Source organism: Nematostella vectensis, chromosome 4, assembly GCF_932526225.1.
Source record: "Nematostella vectensis chromosome 4, jaNemVect1.1, whole genome shotgun sequence".
NCBI lineage: Eukaryota > Metazoa > Cnidaria > Anthozoa > Actiniaria > Edwardsiidae > Nematostella > Nematostella vectensis.
The window spans coordinates 14,782,101-14,804,277 of NC_064037.1; the positions used below are offsets into that span (position 1 = coordinate 14,782,101).

At 40.5% G+C, this 22,177-nt stretch overlaps 2 protein-coding genes across 6 annotated transcripts; both read right to left on the reverse strand.

Annotated features, from left to right (window-relative positions):
• Window positions 1–1,749: 1,749 nt before the first annotated feature.
• On the reverse strand, window positions 1,750–4,155 carry LOC5501108. Its single transcript, XM_001622409.3, has one exon. The coding sequence runs from the start codon at window positions 4,037–4,039 to the stop codon at window positions 3,578–3,580; it is 462 nt and encodes a 153-aa protein (XP_001622459.1). The 5' UTR covers window positions 4,040–4,155; the 3' UTR covers window positions 1,750–3,577.
• A 1,640-nt stretch (window positions 4,156–5,795) lies between these two features.
• LOC5501114 (titin) lies at window positions 5,796–22,076 on the reverse strand. Of its 5 annotated transcripts, none has more exons than XM_032369476.2 (2): window positions 21,829–22,076; window positions 5,796–9,739 (listed from the first exon to the last, which is right to left on the reverse strand). In XM_032369476.2, the coding sequence occupies exons 1-2, from the start codon at window positions 21,855–21,857 to the stop codon at window positions 6,352–6,354; spliced, it is 3,417 nt and encodes a 1,138-aa protein (XP_032225367.2). In that variant the 5' UTR covers window positions 21,858–22,076; the 3' UTR covers window positions 5,796–6,351. The 5 variants fall into 5 exon arrangements, 3 of the variants coding, with proteins under 3 accessions (XP_032225367.2, XP_001622460.2, XP_032225366.2); XM_001622410.3 differs by lacking the exon at window positions 21,829–22,076 and adding an exon at window positions 17,397–17,641; XM_032369475.2 differs by lacking the exon at window positions 21,829–22,076 and adding an exon at window positions 13,937–14,561.
• Between the last annotated feature and the right edge of the window lie 101 nt (window positions 22,077–22,177).

The window sequence follows — 22,177 nt, forward strand, 5'->3', positions numbered from 1 at the left end:
ATTGGCTGAAAGAACAATAGGACATCTTCGGCAGTCGAAGCGCTACCGAAGTCGTTTCGGAAACGTCGAGCTCCGAAGAGTTGGGATGGGTATCCCAAGAGATTGGGTGGGTATCCAGCCACACACCCCCTATTTTAGAGTGAAAAAGAACCACTAAAGAACAGCCACATACAGCTTACAATGGACAATTTATTTGGGACAAAAGTTGAAAAACACTCATTCATTGCTTTGTGATGTGTATTTATTCAGAATAAGCGGTATTTCTAACGTTTGAGCAATTGAGGGATTCCGCGTTACTATATACCTATAAAAAGAAGTAAAGGCAGGCAGGCTTCGGAGACATGCGATCACAAAGCAATGAGAGTTTATTGTGACCTTTATTCTAGTATATAAGACAATTTGGACAATTACAGGAGGTGATCAATCGTGAACATACTTGAGCTAGTTACTGGGATTGACTGGGGACTGACTGAGAGGTTGGTAAGCCTTGTGTTGAGATAACTTTTGATCCATTTATACTTTCCATCAGCTCATACTACTATAGCGAGATTTCCAGCTGTTATCTTCTCATACATGCTTAACATTTTTCGGCACTGTCATCATTACTATCCTCATTATTATTACTGTGTTGACTTTAATTGTTCTTAAATGATCCAATTTATTTAACATGACGGTAAGTTGTCCATGAGGTCATCAAGCAGGTGGTCTAGGAGGACCCGACCCCACTCCCCGGTCCACCCTCGGTCGAGGAGTACCTCAAGGTAAAATAACAATGTATGATCTTTTTTAAAAAACCTTATCTCATTTTCAAATTTCAAATTAGATCATATTGAAGAGCAACTCTGAATTCTTTCAGACACCCCAACAACAACGCCATGAGCGGCAGCCGTCAAATGATAAGATTCCAGTTTCAGTACAAAGACTCGTAACATAGATGTCAAATGGAAAAATTCATTATAAAAAGTTTGGAACCAAAATAATATCCATGTGCAACAACCCTGGGTACTAGGAAGGTTCAATTCAGTCCAGGGGTTTGTGTATGAGATACTTGTTGAAAACCAAAACAAGTTGTCAAATCTCAATAAATATCAATTTTTTCTTGTAGTCTACTGTAGACTCTAGGAAATGTATCGGCTGAACCGACAACATATGCCAGTTCAAAAACTTTGATGGGTTTTTGCGAATCGATCCTCTTGCTTGAGAAGCGAAGCCCGTACCACACTCTCTTGTGGTTGGATCAAATCTAATATTTGGTTTATCTATCCCATAGTAAGAACCAGAAAACACAAATTCCAAGCTATATTCTTACCTAGATGTCGAGAAAAAGGAGCTTATTTTCCTTAGCTCATCGAATTTCAGACACTGAAAGTGTCATCAAAACGTCGTGTCACATGCACTATGACAGGTTTCCCCAAAAGTGCACAAATACTAAATAATAGCACATATTTTTTAGGGGGAGCTGACAAAGTCTGACACTCGAAAAACTTAATGGATATTTAAATAGATAGTAATGCGCAACTATATCCGTTAACAATTTGCAAAACTTTATCTGTTTTTTTTTTACAAATTCTTTTTTTTTCCAAAAAAAGGGTGTGACATGTCACCCCCTGGATCCGCCACTGTTTACACAAAATGGGTGGCTTCATACCCTACAAAGTAGAGAACGTGAAAAACCTTGCTAACAGTAATGGGTCAAAACAATCTGGTGTTTTCCACGGTATGTCTATAATAAAATAAAAATATTCAGGCTAAACATATATTTTCTTTTACTTCTCTAGTTTCCCTCTCAAAAAGAATAATTAATTATTATATTTAGGACCCATTCTTACAAATTACAATATATTTATTATTGCCGCAAGTAAGGCTAGCCCACAATCTCTTAACCACCACAGAAAATCCGTTATAATGCTATAGACGATCAATGGATTGGATCGCGTCTTCTTTGTCAAGTGCTAAACACCATTTTAACTGCTAAGTACTGATAATATGCTGAAAATAATACTATGCATTTCGAGGGCCAGTCTAGTTTTAAACAAAATAAAAACATATTCATCAAAAAGCAATAGCAAGTACTGCTAAAATGATTATAGACACTTACGCAGCTGCTTTTAACTTTGGGCTCCCTGTGCATCTTCTACATTACAAAAGAAATTTCATAGCATGACATTTCCCCCTTCCCTAGCCCTTGTAGTAGTTGTCTACCAGTAGGTAGGCATGTGCCTACCCAGGATTTGCTTACGGGGTGCAGAAAAATGTATAACAAGGATTAAGTATAGTATTTGGTGTTTTTTTTAACAGGGCGAAAGTGGGTGGAGCACAGGGAGTCAATAAGGGGGCACAATTATGAAACATTAAGAAATATTAAAGGGTTGGACATGCCCCCAGTGCCCCACCCTCTGCCTGTTTAAGGATCACCAAATACCATAGCAGTCCATGTTAGTCAATGGCAAGTTATTGTAGTCAATGCTAACACATAGCACTCCATGGCAGTCAATGGTAAGTTATGGTAGTCAATGCTAACACATAGCACTCCATGGCAGTCAATGGTAAGTTATGGTAGTCAATGCTAACACATAGCACTCCATGGCAGTCAATGGTAAGTTGTGGTAGTCAATGCTAACACATAGCACTCCATGGCAGTCAATGGTAAGTTGTGGTAGTCAATGCTAACACATAGCACTCCATGGCAGTCAATGGTAAGTTGTGGTAGTCAATGCTAACACATAGCACTCCATGGCAGTCAATGGTAAGTTGTGGTAGTCAATGCTAACACATAGCACTCCATGGCAGTCAATGGTAAGTTGTGGTAGTGGACTTAAACTTTCATGACTTGCAACTGAATTATAGAATCATGGTGTCAAAAACCTGCATAAAGTAATATTTACCTTATCCTCAGAAGTAACTCAAAAGGGATACCTTTGCCTTCAATATATATGACAATAGTCTGAAGTACAAGTCTCAAGATACAGAAGTTCAATTAGATAACTGATAAAAAGTATCTGTTTTACAATCTTCTGATTTATAACCACGAAAATTCATTGATCACTTTTACACATTGAAATAAGTTGTTTTATTAATCTCAAGAAAATGTGATTAAATTATCTCTTTTTGGATATTTAAAACTGCTGCATCCATCAACTTGAAGATAGCATTGTATGGTTGCCATTACAATCTTATAGTAGGCTGGGCATGGTAGAAGCTCCAAACTTTCACATGTTCCCTGGATAAAGTAAATAACATTTTATATAGGCCCCCAAAATACAGGATTTTCTATCCACTTTTCTTTTTATCAAACCTATCAATCATCTAAATTAGAACAAAATGAGTTTTCGTTCCAGAAGAAGAGCATGTCCAGGCCTCAACACCCCCTCCCTCCCCCCAACAGTATTATCCCTTATGAAAATGAAACAGACATACACTTTTCTTGTTTAAGATTCAAGAATGTATGTGAAAGTATGTCATTTAGGAAGAGCTAAGGCCTACAGCTCAAAGTTCCAAAAATCCTATTATCATCCGTATGCATATCTGGTTGTGAAACAGCCGCATTTGTCAAAAAGCCTCCTAGCCATACCAAACCTCACTGTACAACACAACATAAGCGGTCATCTTTGTAAACAGAACTCAACAGCAACAAACTCTCCTTTAGTTGAAAGGACTTGTGATCCGCATCAACCATGATCCACTCGTCGAAATTCTTACTTCTCGAGTAGAATTTCGTTAGCTCTTCAAAGTGTGAATAGCTCAGTTTCTCTACGTCTTGCTCGGTGATTATGACCATATCTTTGTCTATCTCTGCGCCATTTTGCGTTTCCTCTGACTCGGAAAGTGACTCAATCGGTGGAATAACCACATCTGCGTTTATCTCAACCATGTCATCGTCTTCGGTTGTTGTCCACTGGTAAGTCGGTATAGAGAGACGGCTCGTTTCGAACTCGTCCAAGTTGCTGACACGTTCTCCATTTTCTTCATCCAAAGGCAAATCCACGTCAAGACTAGGAACAATTTCCTTGACTTCAATATCGCCATTTTCTGTTGCCATAACTTATCTCCCTATATCATTTTTACCTTTACTCATGGATTTATGAGGAAATCAAAATACATTTTACAAAAGCGATGAGGTTTTGCGATGTTGTGTTTCGATTACGACACTAGATCCCAATCTCTTAGTATAACACCGGACACAGGCAAACCAAAAAGAGAAACCGGAAGGCCTATCCACCTTCCCCAGAAACCGCATTATAGCGGTTTCAGATCACACGCGGCCTTCGCAGTCCAAAAAAAAATAATATAAAAATAAAAATAATGCGAACGCTAGATTTAGGACACCGAAATCTAGCGTTCGCAAATCACACTTAAACGACCCTAAACTCGAAAATAATCACTTCACAGATGTTTATTAAGTATCTACGCATCTTTATTGAGATATTTCAACATTTGAAAGTCAGAAAACTACAGTTTAGAAGCGATATTTTGAATACATATGAAAAGCCGTTAAAAGCTCACCACAGGAAGCCCATCATCCAACCTTTCACCCTTATTCGCTCAGAGCCTGGGAGGCCTGTGGATGGATACTTGATTCGTTGTCCAAGCTTGGTGAAAATCTTGTAGAAAAGCAAAGAAATAGATAACTACAAGTTTGGTTGATGAATGGAAACGGCAAGAATCCAGCTCGAAATACAAAAACTTGGAAATGATAGGATAAAGCGGTGCTCTCTTCGGTAGGTACTATGTGTTTATGTGCTTTCAAAGCTATTTTTGTCAACTTGCAGTGATTTAAGTGCGGGAAAAAGTAGAAGAGAATGCCGAATTCGCTTAACGCCTGACTTTTAACCACGAGTTTTATCGGCAAACGTCAAGATTTATAGCAATAAAACAAACGACAGTCTCATTCTTATTGTAATTGGAGTAACCTATAATAATATCAAATACAAGTTTTAATGGTAGGACTTACACTGTTCTTGTATAGCTACTACGGGTTATTTTTTAGGAGATCGGATTTTGGCAGCTCGACAAACAGAACTTAATTTTCTAAAGACTATAGGCACTCTTTTTGAAAACTAAGAGTTGGGATTTTTCCTTGCGCGATCAGTAAAGACGCGTCATCTCTACGCCTCTCTGTTGTGAAAACGAGGTCGGTACCCCCATTTTTTTATTACATTTTTTGAAAGCCCTTAACTTCAATATTGATTATGCCAAGTTTTAAAAAAATTCTGGGTTGTAGAACTATTTCAAGGGAATTAACTTAAGGGACATTTGTTGGACCACATGGCTGTTATTGCATCATCTCTTTCCTGATTGGCTATTCGTGCGCGCGTGATTGACATGTCGGATCTATGAATTTAGGTCGTGACAAGAGTGACAAAAGCAAGAAACTTGGCACAAAAAATCCTTAGCTCATAACTTACAATACTGGAAGGGGTGCCCAAGACAATATTCTCAGGGACTCGCTCTAGCCAACGACATAGTTTGTCAAATATCACGATTTGGGCTACCTGTGATGCACTTTTTAGGCAAAAATCTGCCAAAAATAAGTAATAAGCAAGTTTACGTGGAAATTCTCGATATACAAAGTTCTAAAGCGATAAAAAAGCGAAAAAATGAGTGAAGCGGATGCTAATAAGGAAATGACCGAGTGGGCTAGAAAAACGACAGTTTTTAAAACAAGATTAATGACTCAAAATCCTTCCCTACCCCCCCCCCATTAGGTTTGAATAACTGTAAGTCTTTTAATTTGTCGATTCCATAGTAATAATCCAGTGAAGTGATACATAAACTAATATCAAAACAAGAAAACGTTCCACCGACATAAATCCTTTATTATTCTTTTACAAACTTAGATAAATTAATTTAACATGGCGTACGGCGTTATTGAATCCATCTATCTACACAACGTATGATATACTAATCTAATAATACCATTGAAACCTGCCTGTATACTTAAACGATATCTATTCCTTTATACTTTACACCGTTATGTTATAACAACCTAAAAGCAATAAATCGTCAAGTTTTGTTGCGTTTTACGCAAATTTTACAGTAGATGGTGCGATTTTTCTGAGTTACACCTTTTATATTACTCACTTAAGGTGTAGTTGTCGTTATAGTTGACTATTTGAATTATCTTTTCCAATAGCTCGCAGGGGCGCGTGATTCTTGTTAGACACTAAATGACCTAGAAGCGTGATTAACAACAAGAACGGGCAATAATTACGCAAGCGCACAGGGCGAACAATGCTATCGCTCAGTGCTCACATGCGATCAAAGCTTGAAGCCACGTTCATACATGAAATTCCAGCTATCACGACTGCTAGGCCATATTTACACGAATGAATACACCCTTTCGCGCTGTATTTACATAATGGAACACTTTCCGCCGCGTCCACACCCACACTTGACTGTTTTCTCGTCCAATTGCTCCATGCTCCACGCCCTCATTTCTTGCTTTGATCCTTTATGCGAGCTAAGTTCCACATCTTCAAACGCCGCCGATTCCTGCTTTGTCTTTCCTTCCTTGACCGGTGCAGGTTTCGTGGTAATATTTGTATCATCAAATGTCTTATTCTGTATAACAATAACCTCGGGCTTAGGAATATCATCGTGAATGTTCTCCTTTGAGGAGCTATCGTCCGGCTTTTTAGACGAGTAAAAGTCTTTACCCAGCGAAGACTCAATTACAAACTTGGGCTTTTCGTGCTTAGACTTGACCTTTGCGGCTTTCGTCGTGGGCTTAGACTCCGATTCAGATGGGGTCTTGCCCTTATCAACATGCTGTTTTTCTTGCTCCCGCTGGGTCTCTGTCTCAAATGTTTTTTCGGGTTCCTCGGTGTCAGGGGTAATGACCTTGCGTTGTCGACTCCGTGACCTTCTAGCCTGCTGCTCGTACTGACCGAGTGTGTCGATTGCAGGTGTAGTACTGACAGGAGTCTCGGGGCTGGTTATTGGAGGAATCTCCGGTGGCTTCACGGGTGTGAGCTCTCCCCTTTTGGCGACACTCTCGTCGGCCATTGTTTTGCTGACATTTAAACTAAGAGCCATATCCTTCTTCAATTCCGTCTTAGAGTCATTAAATTCTTTTATTTCCTCCTTTGGGGTCGCCTCCTTCTTGACAGTTACAGCTGGCGGAGCACGTTTCCCAAAAGTATGGAAAGATACGTCTTTTTCTTCTTTAGGGGGAGTATGTTTGACGTCCTCGCTTTTTTTCGACGTAAATTTGGCCTTCTCCGGCGTCATCGCAGGAGATCTGTCGTTTGAAAGTAAGTCTAAGCTGCGATCGCTACTATACGTTGGCAAGGTGGGGGCATAACTTTTGAGAACTTCACTGATTAGGTCCTCTGCTTCCTGAGCTTGCTCGAACTTGCACATCTCAGCTTTTCTGATTTCATCCTCCGTTTTCGCGGCTGGCTCATTTGAAGCTGGGACCTCCACTACGATATCCTCATTTCTAAGTAGCTTTTCCATCTTTTTTGCCTCTTCAAAAATATGCTTCTCTATCGGAGACGGTTCCTCGACATCTTTCCTGGGAGGGGGAGGGGGTGGGGCCTTGGCAGCCGTGGCGGGAGGAGGAGGAATTTCCTTATCTTCATCATTTGGTTTAGACTTATCAAACACAGGTTCATTATCAGCTTGTTTTGTTTCTGCTGGTTTATTCTCCACCGGTTTGTTCTCCACATGTTTTTCTTCAGAAGGTTTTCGCTGTAGCTTACTAGAGAAGCTGGGTATTTTGCTAACTGGAGTCCCGCCAACCGAAGGGATTTTGGACTCACTGTGTCCATTTACAGCAGGGGGTGGAATCTTGGACTCGGAATGAACCGGGAGTTTTGATTCATGGGTGTCAAGTTTGGACTCCTCCTTGTGTCCGGGTTTTGGTATGCCACTTGCACCGGACACGGAGGGTATTTTGCTTTTGGGAACGGAATGCTTCCTCTCAATACTAGACTCGGTATTTTCTGCTTGAACGGAAGTGGAAAACATGGGTATACCGGTCTTTGGCGTAGCCGTGATGGGCGAGCTCGCTGATCCCAAATGAGGAATCTTTGATGATGGAGGAGTGGCGTCGACCTTTTCCGCTGGTTTTGCAGGTCCGATAACTTTCGCTACGGAAGGGATCTTACTTCCAGGAGTAGGAATACCGGTGGTCTGATGTGAAGTGCCTACAGACGCGATCTTGCTCTTGGAAACGGGGGTTTTCCCATGGCCGTTCACAATATGTTCTGGCTCCTCCTCATCACTTCCCTTTCCCTGGCTATCCTGACGTCCGATCGAAGGAATCTTAGACTTCGAGCCAGATTTTCCGATCGACGGTATCTTACTTACAGTCTTTGCTTCTGGTTTCGCCGCTTTAGGCGTCTCCTCGATGCTATCGTTGTTGATTAAGGCAGGGTCCTTGTTTTCTTTGGCGGAGTCAGGTCTACTTGGCGTTGTAGGTATCTTGCTTATAGACCCCGGTGCAGGGATCCCAGACTTTTTAACTTCCGGTTCCTTGAGCTTTGAGACCTTCTTGTCCGCTTTTCCGAGAGACGGGATTTTACTTTTTGGAGGAGTCTTTGTCTGCTCTGGGGTACTGTGCTTGTTCAAGGATGGAATCCTCGACTGCGGAGTTGGGATTTTCGACATATCTTCAGAATTGAAATCTTCTTGACTGTGATTTGTGGATATTACTGCATTAGTTGTGCTTACGTGATAATGGTTATGATACCCCTGGCTTTTGTCGCTTGGGGATTTACATACTCTACTCGGTGAGACTGTTGGTATATTCTGTGTAACTTGAGCCTTAGTCCTTGGACGCGTTAGGTCGCTATTTTCGCGTTTCACAATCTGTGGTAATCTGGAACAAGCACCTCTTGGGCTAACTAGATCGCTCTTTTCGCGTCTTAGACCGACTGAGGATGGTGTCGCACGTGGTTTCACCAAGTCGCTATTTTCACGCTTGTAACCACCAGGAGACTTCGATCGCGTAAATGGTATATCACTTTTTTCACGGCGCACACCAGACGGGCTTCTAGATTTTAAATCACTGATTTCTCGTCGAGGGGAGCTCGGTGACTGTGTACCTCTACCCCGAACAGTAACGACGTCACTTTTCTCACGCCGAAAGCTGTCGGCTGGTGATCGTACTACCGAAGCGTTTCCGACAGGGCGCGGTTTACCAACTGCGGGTTTCGATCTAGATTCGGATTCACTCGTGCGCCGTTGACTTGACGAAAAGCTTGCGCTTCTCCTGACTGCAGTCCTGGAGGAGTGCTGTCCGTGTCCTGATGAGCTTGTTTTAGGGGATTCCCCTTGAGTAGTCCTGTTAGTGGGAGGGCTAGGACTTTTAGATGATTTTCGAGGTCTGTTTTCTGTATTTGCTTTATCGTTAACAGGTATAAATAGCGGATATCTATCCCCAGTGAACTCTAATGAATCGTTCAAGTCGATATCCTCCTCGGTGTTTTCGTTCCCCTTTTCGCTCGTGGAGGATCGTGGAGAAACAGCACCGTTTTCGGCACTGTGATTTTTAGTCGGTGTTCGCCGACGTGGTATCACCTCTTTATCTTTCGCCTTTCGTTTATCTACAGAACCTCTTCGTGTTGCGACATCGCTGTTGCTCCTGTCAACTCTTTTTCGCTCTTTCGGGATTTTATTTGCGTTGGGTTTTGCAGGTCGGAAGATGTTAGCCTCTGTTGGACAGACACCGAAGCTTAGCTGACCACCAAATATTGCAGACGCGTTGATTGGCTTGAAGGTAGACTCGGGAAGGCTGCAGAAAAGGAAAATCGATTATAAATACATTTGACTTCGGCTATAACTTAAAAGCGTTTAACGGTCAGGGAGTATGTACACTTCTTGTATTTAAACCAAAGAGTGGATTATGATATAGTTACAGCGGCGTAGCCAGGATTTTTAACAGGAGGGGGCCCGAAAGGGACTTTCAAGGCATTTTCTCCTGTGTTTTAGATAATGTCTCATATATTTACTGTATTTTTGGCTGCTAAAAGGCCCATGGCTACGCCCCTGAGTATAAGAGGCCCAAATCAACAATTCCATAACGCATTGCATTGTTGTTTTTTGTCAGTGAAGAAGTCCAAATATACACAATTTTTTAAGACATTCTGCTTTTAGTTACGACCTCCGCTGGGCCTATTATGTCTGCCAAAGCATTGCATCATGGGAAGTGCGCTTGCTCCGTTAAATAGACCCCAGAGCAAGCGAGATGCGAACGGCTAAAATTTAATATATTCAACTGATTCTAATTCGATTTTTGGCGCGTTCGCCCCTCCATCTAGCGTCGCCACTGTCATTATATAATATTTAAGTTCTTATCGTTATCTAATGCTTAACCACCAAGACAGGTAGCGCTGTGGATAATACCCTTCCGTCGGCTGAGACGTCTCAATATTATGATTAGACCATAACGAGTGGGAGGTTATATTAGGATTAGAAGATTAGGAGAAATAGGAGATAAACCTACGGTATTTATCGACTAGTTAGTTCTTCAGAGCCTATTGCGAAACACCAGCGAGTTCCCCCGACACACAAAATGCATTTATCATATCGTATATTTTATGGAAGCAGTTAGTTGAAACAACAAGGTTTAAACATAGGCGGGCGGGGGGTTCTTACCATCTCGACCTGATAGTAGGGATGCTCGTCGTATTTTTTAGGGGTTAAAATCAGGCCTCAGGTATTTTTAGGAGGTATTCGAAAAAAGGCTTTTCTCTTAGAAATTGTATTTCTTAGGGCTTCTGAGGTATTTTTAGGGTAGCAATTTTTGGGCGTGCAGGTAATCAGGGGTATATTCCGAATTTCCCGACGAGCATCCTTCTTACTTTTTTTTACTGAAGAACCCCCCCCCCCCCCACCCCCCTGGAGGGGCTACATAAATACTACAGACGGTAGATAGAGTCTGCTGATCTGCTGATTTCATCGTTTTCTAAGGACACAAGAAATAGGGCAACAGAGCTGTTTCCAATGTTAAATGTCTATAAAAGATAAAATAGGAGCGTGGATAATGCGAGCTTTTTGAGATATTGACTTCTATCGACTTTTCATGATTCGTGATTGTATACCATGACGTCAATATCCGTACTGGCAATCACGTGGTTAAACACAACCGGAAACGACGTGTAAGGACATCCGAGAGAAGAGGGTAAAAACCTACAAAAGTCTGGCAAAGGCACAAAAATAATTTATGTTAAGTTTGAGTGAGGCAAGTAATTTTGTTTCCCTGACTATATGTAAAGAGCCAGCATGTTATTTTGGTGCTAAAGCCCAGTGCAGTCACATAGTGATACGCAATGGGTTTTACGACATTTAAGACACTTTAGTTACTACTAGACTTTTCAAAGTACCCTTGAGCCTCCTCCACATAAAAGACGCCCTCGAGGCCGAAAAATGTGTCCGTTATAATGGAGATGTCCTCTGAAGCCCATTTATTGATAGCAAAAAGTAACACTGAAGGAAGAGTGATTGGGACTAGAAAGTGTTCCTCATTTCGCAGTCACTTAATGAAGAACCGTTACATGGATGTTCCTAGTACTTCTTTCAGCAGGGGCGGCGGAAGGGGAGGGGCAGGGGGGCGCCGCCCCCCCCCACTTTTGAATGTAGGGGGGGGGGGGCAGCGCGCCCCCACTTTTCTGAGCGGATTTATATTTGAAACTTTTTTTAAACCAACGGGTTTCTAGCGGTACATAAGCAACCCACAACAAATTTGTTGCACAGTTTAAAATCCCGTGCATAAAAACCTAAGTTACCCCCCCCCCCAGTTTTTATAAAAAGCGCTTAAGAATTAGAAACCAGCAACCACCCCTCCCCCCTTAAACTACTACCCACCCCTCTCCCCAACTTTCGCCACCCCACTTATGGGACCACTCCGCCATCCCTGTTCAGGTACTTAGGATCTGCCCGTATTTGGGAATGGAAACTGGGTTCTAACTTTGCCCTCGCGATGCACTCGGGTATGGCGAAGATGGGTACTCGGTAGATTTACACCTAGGTTGACTGTGAGACTCTGAAAGGGCGGCTTAGTAAAAGAACCTTATTTGTTGTTTTGGTTGTTTTGGTAGGGAGAGTGCATTATTGAAATGTCAAAAAGGCAATCAATTAATAAGTCACGAACACTTAATTATCAATAAACTACAAGGGAGAATTAATAAAATAATGCAAATTTGGTGTAAAACTTGTATTAAATTTCAGCTATTTCAATGTGTGAATTAGGTACAAACGTCACAGGTTATTAGTCATATGCAGGAATGGTGTTGGGCAAATGCGTGACTTACTGGTGGTAAACAATATAACCGTTTTAAGACTCCTGATCCTAACACAAATAAAAATTGACATCAAGAGCCTATCGGATGAAAAACAAAACACATCAAGGCGTGCGAATAAACACAAGCAGAATCATATTACTCTCACTTAAACGCCAGCTTAAAGACAATTCAAGACAAAACAAGATTTTTGAAAGATTCTAAATGATCAGGTTCTAAATGTCACTCTTAATCTTGGTGGAACAAGGAAACAGGAACTTGCGCACTTAAATCCCGAAAATTCAAGCCTCGAGCACATTGAGATATTGGAAATTTGGGACATCGAGGGTAAAAGAGAAAAAAAAAGTGAACCGTGAATAACTTTCAGTACAGGGTGTTTCAGATATTCAGGGTTCGAGCTAACACTGAGGGAGAAATGCATAAAAATGCTGTTAACAAATTGGGTTGTCAGGGTGTGTGTGCTACCAAGGGTTCGATCTATCGGTATTCCACTGATTTGTTTTCCATGAAGTGACTAGCTGAAATAATGAAAACCTGCCGTTTGGATGAGTAGAGTGCATTTTCGTTAAGCCGTCCACTTGCGTAAAGGACAATCGTTTTACTAACAGTCTACGTTAAAATCAAAATACAATCAGTTTTTGTGTTGAAAAATATAGAAATCAAGAAAGAGATTGGTGCTTGGTTTATACAAGTAAAACATCGAGTAGTGGTGTGTCCTTTGTTTGAAATAAATAAAACTGTGGAAATTATCGCAGTTATAGAGTGATGAATTGAAGTGTTGTCGTTTTGTATTAAAATTTACGTCTATTTAATTTTGCAAGTAGCACAACCACAATAATTGAGATTCACATACAGAAGATATAACAAGCAATTTATTTTAACAGAGATCTAAATGCGTAGAATAAAATTAAGTAAAAAAGCAAATTATTGCAAAAATGAGATGCTAAATGTATTACAAGCACCGATAAAGATTTGGATAAGCGGAATTTAAGAAAGATTCTTGACTTTTTGTATAATATATTCCTACGCGACCTGTCTTCGTATTGTGCGATTTCGATATCATTTTGGCGAAACAATAAACGCTCAAATACATTCGGTACAATACCATTTTAGACGAAACACGGACAAATAATGATCAATAAAGAAATAAATATGTCAACGACATCATCCATTCGAGAATTTGTCAACTTAGCGAACTAGCGTGTTTTTACTAAATAATTTTAGGGATTAGTGGCGAAATTTGTGAGTGACATTATATCCTACTGCGCTTAGAATATAAGCGTGCATTAGGGACATTGTTACCTCGAAACAGTTAAGAATTGTCGGTGCTGAAACTCTATTCTCTCAGGTTGGAGATACCACACAATTATGAAGGGCAGTGGCACAAGAAGACCTGCCTACACTTGCCAAATGACATGATATTCGCGCTTACCCCAAGCTCCTACAGCCTACAGTTTCCCCTTGTTTTGTATTAGAAATAATAAATACAAGCGTGTCTATGTATGCCGTATAGTTAGAGAATGAAATCCAGAGTGCATTGATGAAGTGTACTAGAATTCGAAGCTGTCAATGAAGTATATGCCATCACAGAGAATATGAGATAGGTGTCGGAGCGCGAAAAATGTAGTGCGAATATTTTCTAAAGCAAACTCTAGATAGTAAGGGAGCGAAATAATATCCTGTGAACTTACGGTTGCGAAAACTGCGCCCAGAAATCTGCCATAATCCTCGAGAAAAATTGCTCTCCTAGAACTGTCGTCGCCGTATGACGCGCATGTGAAAACACAAAGCAATCCTAATTGCAGAGTTTGTCGATAGCCATCACACCAAATTTACAGGTTCAAAAGCCAGGATCTGTACTTTGTTATCAGCTGAAATTAACCCTTCTTTCTTTCCCACTAATTCTGTGCCATTTTTCTTCAGAAGAACCGCGTTGGCCGCAAGTAAGGTTAAGCGATCTAAAAGCATAACACAAGGTGTTACACCAAGCTCGCGTCGCTTATTCGAAAATAATCAAGCCTGATATTGACGGTTCGAGGTTCACTGTCGTTTCAGGTCACGCACAAGAGACTGTATTTTGATTTGGGTTAGACTACGCTTGACTAGGTTTTTAAGATGTCGACTTGAGCCGGCATTTACATAGCTCAACCAACGAGAGCGACGGAAGTCCTGACGCCTGGCAACCACAACAACCGGACCAGAAATAGCGCCTTGCGCACGGCACGCCTGAATAAGTCTTCAATAATACATCAGATAAACTCCTGAGAGCGCAGAACCTTCGCCAACGCGCGCAGCCGACCGACAAATAGCTCAACGTTTGGCATATTATTAACTCGGTTTAGAAGTTTCACATTGAGATTCAGTCTTCTAGATAATCATATGCGAATAACATATCGCAGAACATTTGTTTGACAAGCAGAGTTTACAAAAATGTCGCGAAGATAAATAGCGCGCGAGCCAGTGAATAAAGAGTCCTTAGCTTGAGAACAAAGAAAGCATTCGGAAATCGTAACAAGAAGGATACGTGGTGATCAGTTATTAAAGACAATGGATATTCAAGACTTTGCGCTTGGTGGTTTCAATTGAAGTAAATGTTTGAAGTAAAAAAGTAACAAATGTTATAAGCATGCAATATGCGCGCGAGCGTTCACTATACACGCAGAGCGACCAGGGTTAGCCCAATAGGCTTAATCAAATCGGCAAATTGTCGATCTGGTAAAGGCTTTACAGTCTGGTAAACCACGGTAACATGAAAGATTATATTTTTAGGGAAGTTAACCCGCAGCTGAGATCAACCAAAGACCATGCTAGACAAATCGATTTACCGTGCATCGCTGTCGCGCCGCTGTTGTTTTGTTTTGTGTCGTTACATGTGTGACAACTGAATCGAATTCTGCTAAGCGCCCAAGAGATTCCTGCTCCAATCTAGACCTGAAACGTCTTCTCTAAAGTCTTTCGCGTATTCATAACTTGAATTGTACCATTAAATGCAGTGGGAAGTTCTATGAACTATTGTCTAAGTAAATTCCAAATCGACTGGATCATTCACCTAAGCGAATTTAACTTAGCTTACATTGAGTATTGTCAAATTATCAGTCCTCAGTTACTTAACGAGCAATATGAAATTGGGCTAGCAAAATTATTTCTGGACCGATCTGGCTTTACAACATATTTATGTGCTTATACAAGTTTGGCCATGGAAGTACACAATACTATAGCGTCTTTGAAGGATGTATTCCATATGAGGTCTAAAACATACTTGATGATTTTAACTCACCTCAAAAACGCACCCTAGCCAAAGCTTTGGACACTAAGGCCTGTTTTTCCAAACACGCGCAAAACGAGCGCGAACAAGCTTTCGGCTAGTGGAAGAGGTATTCAATGGGAGCTTCAGCACGGAATTTTGTATAAGTTATGGAAATGAGCCTGTAGCAGCACTGTGCTTTGTCAGGCAACCAGCATGGCGTCATGGGCCCCATCAAGAGTTTCAGCCAATCAGATGGAGTCTTTGACGGAAGATTTGTGAGTGTGGCTGTTTAGAATCACGAGACTTGGAAAAAACTACTTAAAACTTCGAAAGCAGTAGCATTTTGATCAAAATTCTTTTTTTAACGAGTTTATAAAATACATATATATTTGTAGAATATTCGTAAGACTGCTATCACGATTTACGATCTCTTCAATGTTTGTTTATTTTATGCTATTTGTCACCTTTATCCTTTAGTGAAATTGATGCTTTATGAATTACTTTTTTGATTTATGTCTTAATACGGCCAAACGCACGTCTTTTTTTCTCAGCATAAAAAGTCAAACTAAAGATCTAAAATATGTTATTATAAACTATAAACTTAAAGAGGGAGAACTCTTTCTATCTAGTTTCTTTTACTTACTTCTATGGTTCACCTGTTGTCAATTTGTTAAACATCCCGAGAAAGGTCCCATGGGCGGCCAAATTACTATCCCATATATTAAGGACCCACTCACTCATATGAAGTGTGTGGCACGAGGGCTTAAATACTAAGAGTAATTAGCCCTATTGACTTAAACAAATTAAATAGTAAACAGGCCTTCAAGATAAAAAAATAAGAAAGTCATATATTTTATCATAAACAGAAAAAGAGAAAAGAAATCACGAGTTGTTTTTCCTCATTTTTGCTTTGATTTTCAGTTTCCCTTTCTTATCCTGGTATCGTGCAAACCAAACGGATGGTCACCCGCAAGCAAAACATAAACATCTAAAATTGCTATTATCACGTTACCTAAAAAAAATAACGTACCCCGGGGGAGAACATTTTTTTCTGGTTTCCCACCCTTGGTTTCCGTCCAATTGGAAAGTCTTGTCCAATATATGTAAAGCTCGTAATGATGAATTTGCTTTTAAATGCTAAGACGCCCTACTTTGAGTTAGTGCCCCCCCCCCCCCCCCCCCCCCAGCTTAGGTGCATGAAAACAAAAGCCATCCTTCGGCGGTGGGGGTTGGGAGTGGGGTGGGGGTGATCTCGCTGCCGACCTAATCTGACGGTCAGTCTCTATTCAGGTTAACCAGGTCTGTTGCGAAATTCTACACTCGATCCCTAACAAAAGCTTTATCTACCATTCATTTTGGTGCAACTCATTCTTGTGTAGTTCACAGATACGGATACAATTACCATTGTTAAAATGAGGAACAGGACTGACAATGGTTCAAGAGGTGTCACTGCAGTCATTTGTTTTGCAAATATTTATCCAGACACAAAAATATAACTGCAGTGACACCACCACCGCCAAGTTCTTAAAAGCTGCAACGCTTTAAAGATGCAACCCTGTTAAGCGTTTGAAAAGTCGTGAAATTTGAACAATATTCGGACCCTGTTTAGCATGGTGTGGAAATGATGTATTATGGTATGCCTTTGCTGAAATGAGAATGAATAAAGAGAGTGTAAGCACCTATTGTATAGTTGCATTTGTAGTGGCATTTATCACCTTATATTGGTCGTGTATCTCAAACTAACGAGTTAAATCTGACTCCCATAATCATAAGAGGAGAACGGGTAAATAATCCCGGTTTAGAGTCTGTGATTGAGATGTCTGATAATCCCTGTGTTGTATTATCTTGTACGTGACGCTTTATGTTTGTTTAACGACTGGATTGCACCTTAGAAACTCACTGACCTGTACCGCTTATAGTCCTCACTGCCGTAAGCGAACGAAACCATGGTGAGAATGTTTTCAGAGGACCTTCAGAAGGTTTGCAGTCCGAGGTGGTTAGAACGAGATAAAACACAGCCTTCACGGACAGATGAAAGGCCCCGTAGCGCTTTCACAAGGAAATGAGGATGCCAGATTATCTGGAATTGATCTTTCAATGTCAATCTTTTTACAATTATATCTTCCAAATAAAGACACGTATATGGACCAGCGATAGTTTGATCAAGAATGCAAGGAGCAAATTGTGATCCAGTTTGATCGGCAACAGTAAATGGGTGAGCAGGATATTCCCATGGATATAGGGATGATCGCACGAATGACCGCATAATGAAGATGTACCGTGCAACCTGATTGGCCAATCTTTTTGATAATGGGAAGATAAATGCTTTGTAAATCAAAAAGGTCATCCGATGGAACAGTTACTATGTTTCCCTCAAAGTGCTTATCAAAACAACTAAAATCTAACTTCAATTATATAAATTGTCCATACAAAAACAATCGATATCAAATAGATGTTTGATGGTTAAATGTTATTCTCGATAACCTAAGTTTAAGTTCTTATTGTTTTTTTTTTTAAGAGTGGCAATTGTATTGTAAAAAGATTATATGTAATATTAAAAAAAAGGTAACCCAAGCACATTTTCCAGTCTAAGTCATTGTTCACCGTTTCTTCTACCTAACATCTATCCTATCCTTTTACTCAGACGCTGATTAATTATGGAAAAATGGTGGCTGACTGAATCGCCGTAAATTAGTTTGTAACAGTAATGCTATTTTTTTAAAGCTGCCAGTAATCTCTCAGGTGTGTACCCAGGATTGGCTGAGGGAGGGATGACCAACATTTGACCTTCAAAGTGGGGTTCGCGCGCACCCTGCTCACCTCCTGCGTACGCGCCTGTCTCTATCTGTCTATTGCAAAAGCGGCAGGGTCCCGCTGCTAGGTACCTTTGTACGGTTCCGACCCATAGACCCTAGAGGTTTATTATTATATCATGCCTTTGATTATAAGATTTGGGTGTTCCCACGAGCGGTTAGCGAGACCTGAGTCAATGCGCTAACAGATTGTGTCCAGATTGGTCTCATAAATGACCTTCGACTAGACACAGGCCTTGACAGATTAGTCTCCACTCCCTGTCTTGTAGCCACGGTCTAAATTGCTCTGAATTACATTAAATTGTATATGCAGTAGCAGATCTATGGGAAGGGTTTATGGGGGTTTAACCACCATCTTCGGCTGCCTGGCACTCAAAGTGTTTTCAGTACAGAATTTTCCGAAATGAAGCATGCCATGTGTGCCATCCCATGCCAAATGTCTCTATTGGTGCTCAGAAAATGACGGAGTTCCTGGGATGGAATATAATAACACAGCATTTCCTTCTTGGGATGTACGCCCCCAAAATACTCTTATTGGTAACAAAATCCCCCAGTCCAATTGCTATTACGCAGGGCAAAACCCCTTTCAGCATAAAGCTAAGTCCGCTGCTGATATGGGGTCTTTATCCTTTCTGCAGCAAGAAAGATACTGAGGATAGCTCGCCTTCATTAGTTCTTTTGGCAATATCAAAACAACTAAGTCAGCTAGCTACATTTGCGGGGATACAGTTTTCAATGCATTGATCTAGGCCTACATCACCGTTAAACCATATATATTGGTGTTCGCTTTTTGGCCGGGCCCTTCCCACTAAATAAAAATTAAACAAACAAATAAATAAACAAATCGAATCAACCCCTGAAAAAACTATTAGATGATTCTGAGAAGTTCGACTTGAACAAGTCTGCATAGCAGCCACACTTAATGTTACACAGGTCTTCCCCACAAGCTTCCGGTGATTTCAAAAGCGGCTGCTTAAAGCCGCATTGTCACCAGTTTACTTCCGGTCGATTACCTAACAATATCCGATGATTTTTAACGGAAAACGCGAAAAATATTTCAAAATATTGAAAGCAGTGTGTCCATTGGAAGTTTCTTTGAGGATGTGATTGATAATTTAGAGCGGATGGCCTGTTAAATATCTCGGATTCTAATAGATTATTTTGTCTTTTAACCGTTGAGGTTTCCGGCGGACCTCCGGAAGTAAACTGGTGACAATGCGGCTTTAAGCAAACTAGACTGGAACCTTTACTGTCACCCGCCTCAGGCAATCTGGTTTCCAGAGCCCACGTGCCAGGTGAGATACCGCTGATACAAAATTATGTAGGCTCTGGGAATGGGATTGCTAAGACGACGCTGTTGTTGTTGTAATCTTTGTTTATCGAGGGTAGCATATTTAACCGAATATACAGATTTCTAACATATGGCCCTCGGTTAGTAAGCACTGTCACTGGGGGTGGTCACTGCCAGAGGGTTTATTGCGTCCCCAGTGGTTCTTTTACGTCCCTCCGGTTCAGGTTAGTGCAGCTTGAAGAGATGGGACCTCCGGTTTAGTGTCCTTATCCGAGAAGACTGGAAACACGGGAGAATAACTTCAACTCACTTGTGACACAAATTCGAACCAAGGCAGGAACCCGGAAAAATCCCCAGTTGGAGCCAGGATTCGAACCTGGGCCACAGCGGTGAGAGGCCGACGCGCACATTAGGCCAACACACTAGGCCACCCGCGCGTACCTAGGGTTAACCCGACCCCCTCCCCTCGTTTCAAATCCAAGATTTGACTAAATCCAATTAAGTAGACAACGAATTATTACTTTGGCGAAATGGGAGGTTTCCTCTAACACCCCTACATCATGTAGTACCTATACATGGAAAAGGGAAAACGAAGTCAAAACGTAAAACGTTTACCTTCAAAATTCAAAAAAATAGTTTTGAAAAAACTACATTGCAATGTGTCTTCTTTGTGTTGTGTCTTCTTTGTGTTGGCGCCGTCATGTGTCTATGTGATGAAAACTAGCCGAAATTTGTACCCACAAAAACACCAAGCTTGCTAATCCCATATTGAACCTTTAGGCCGCTATCAGAGCTTCATAAAGCAGCAGTAGGAATAAACGCTAGAGAACACATATTTACCTCTTGTGAAATCATTTGATCTGTTTTAAAACACACTCGCACTAAGACACATTTTGTCGCGCGCGAGCATGCAAATTTGGCGGGAAACAATGTGCGCGCTTATTGGTTAATGTACGCCAGGCCCTGATTTTGTAAAAATGCAAATAGATTTAGTGTTTTTGTGTACGGGGTTTTCTAGTCTCTCTTGCTTTCCTCGGTCGAATCTTCCGATCATCAATCTCAACACACCATGTATTTACGGATGAGACAGTCTAATGGCTTCGTAGCGATACGTAACATTGCTTTGACAACGAAAATAGTGTTTACCTCACAACAAACGACTTTAGCCAGATTTAATCAAATATTGATGATGCGTATTTTTTTCAATTTTATGATTTTTATCAGCCATATAGGCCGAGAAGAGAAGATCTATGTAATTTTTTATTCATTTAACATTGCATTCAAGATAAACTCATTGTAGAGTACTATGAAACAACAAATAACAACAAATAAAGTCAAATTAATGAAAAAAAATATATCACCAGCAATTATTCACATATGGTAGCGCTCCATAGCGTAGTCTCCTTTTTTTACGATTAAAACTCACCTATTATATGGGCCCTTAGGCTATTCTTATAGATTACGAAAATAAGAAACACTGCCGTGACTAAGTAAGTATTATTATTCAGTTGCTTAGTAAGACCCTTATTGCTTTAAAAAAACATATGAATGATAAATTTTAGACTATTTTATAATTGGTTTTGATCGATTTGAACACTCGCATGATGATTTTTTCCGGTGTCAAATAATCGCGTCAAAATTCCTTTTTTTATATTAGTTCACATATAGAATCACCAAAAATTAAAAGCATCCATTAAATTGAGACCCATTTTGACAATATATAGAAGCTGCTTCAATATTCTGCTGCGTTTTTTTTCTTTTTTTAAGGGCCTTAATAAATAAATATTGAGAATGAAGTTGAAGTTGTGATGTTTTAAAGAGCCGCGTATGGACGGTTTAGAGATAAGATATATATTCGCCTTATGCTCAAATGGGTTTCTTCTTATATATTTAAAGAAAAATATTAATAGTCGAAAGAACCTTAGACCAGTAGAACTGTCGTCGGCAAAAGTATATCCGGTATGTAATTTATTGGACTAGAAATTCGCTTCTTAGCGGATTAGGTTGACGAAGCATATAAAAAATTTCCGAACGAAAACAATATATCATGTACTGACCTTTGAGATGTAGAAACCACGAAAAAATACGTGTTTTACAGTAAAACATGAGCAATACTGGTATAGATTCAGCAAGCAGTTAGACAATCGGCTTAACAAAGGGTTTGTGCAAGACAACTCCCTAGCTACCAATAAAAATAAGCCTATAAAATACTACCAATAACATTGTATTTACCTTGAACAGTCCTCCATCCACACTGCCATCAGCTTGGTTGGGGATTCTAGTGGGTAGCTAATATTATTTTAACGATGTGACCGCTGATTTTTCCCTTCGGCTTCCCTCATGATTTCAAGTGGTGTCAGAAGTGGGAGATGATGAAAATATTCGCAGGTTGTAACCGCCACTGCAAAGCAGATGTTATTTGGTCGAAGATATGCTAAGTACGCTGCTCAGAGCGTCTTCCGAAATGTGTTTACACACAAAATCGACTATTTGATTGGACGTCTAAGTCCTTTTGCTTTGTTTTCTCGAGAAACTTGTTAATCAGTTCATCTGCATCGAATGACACGTTTCTTATGAAATT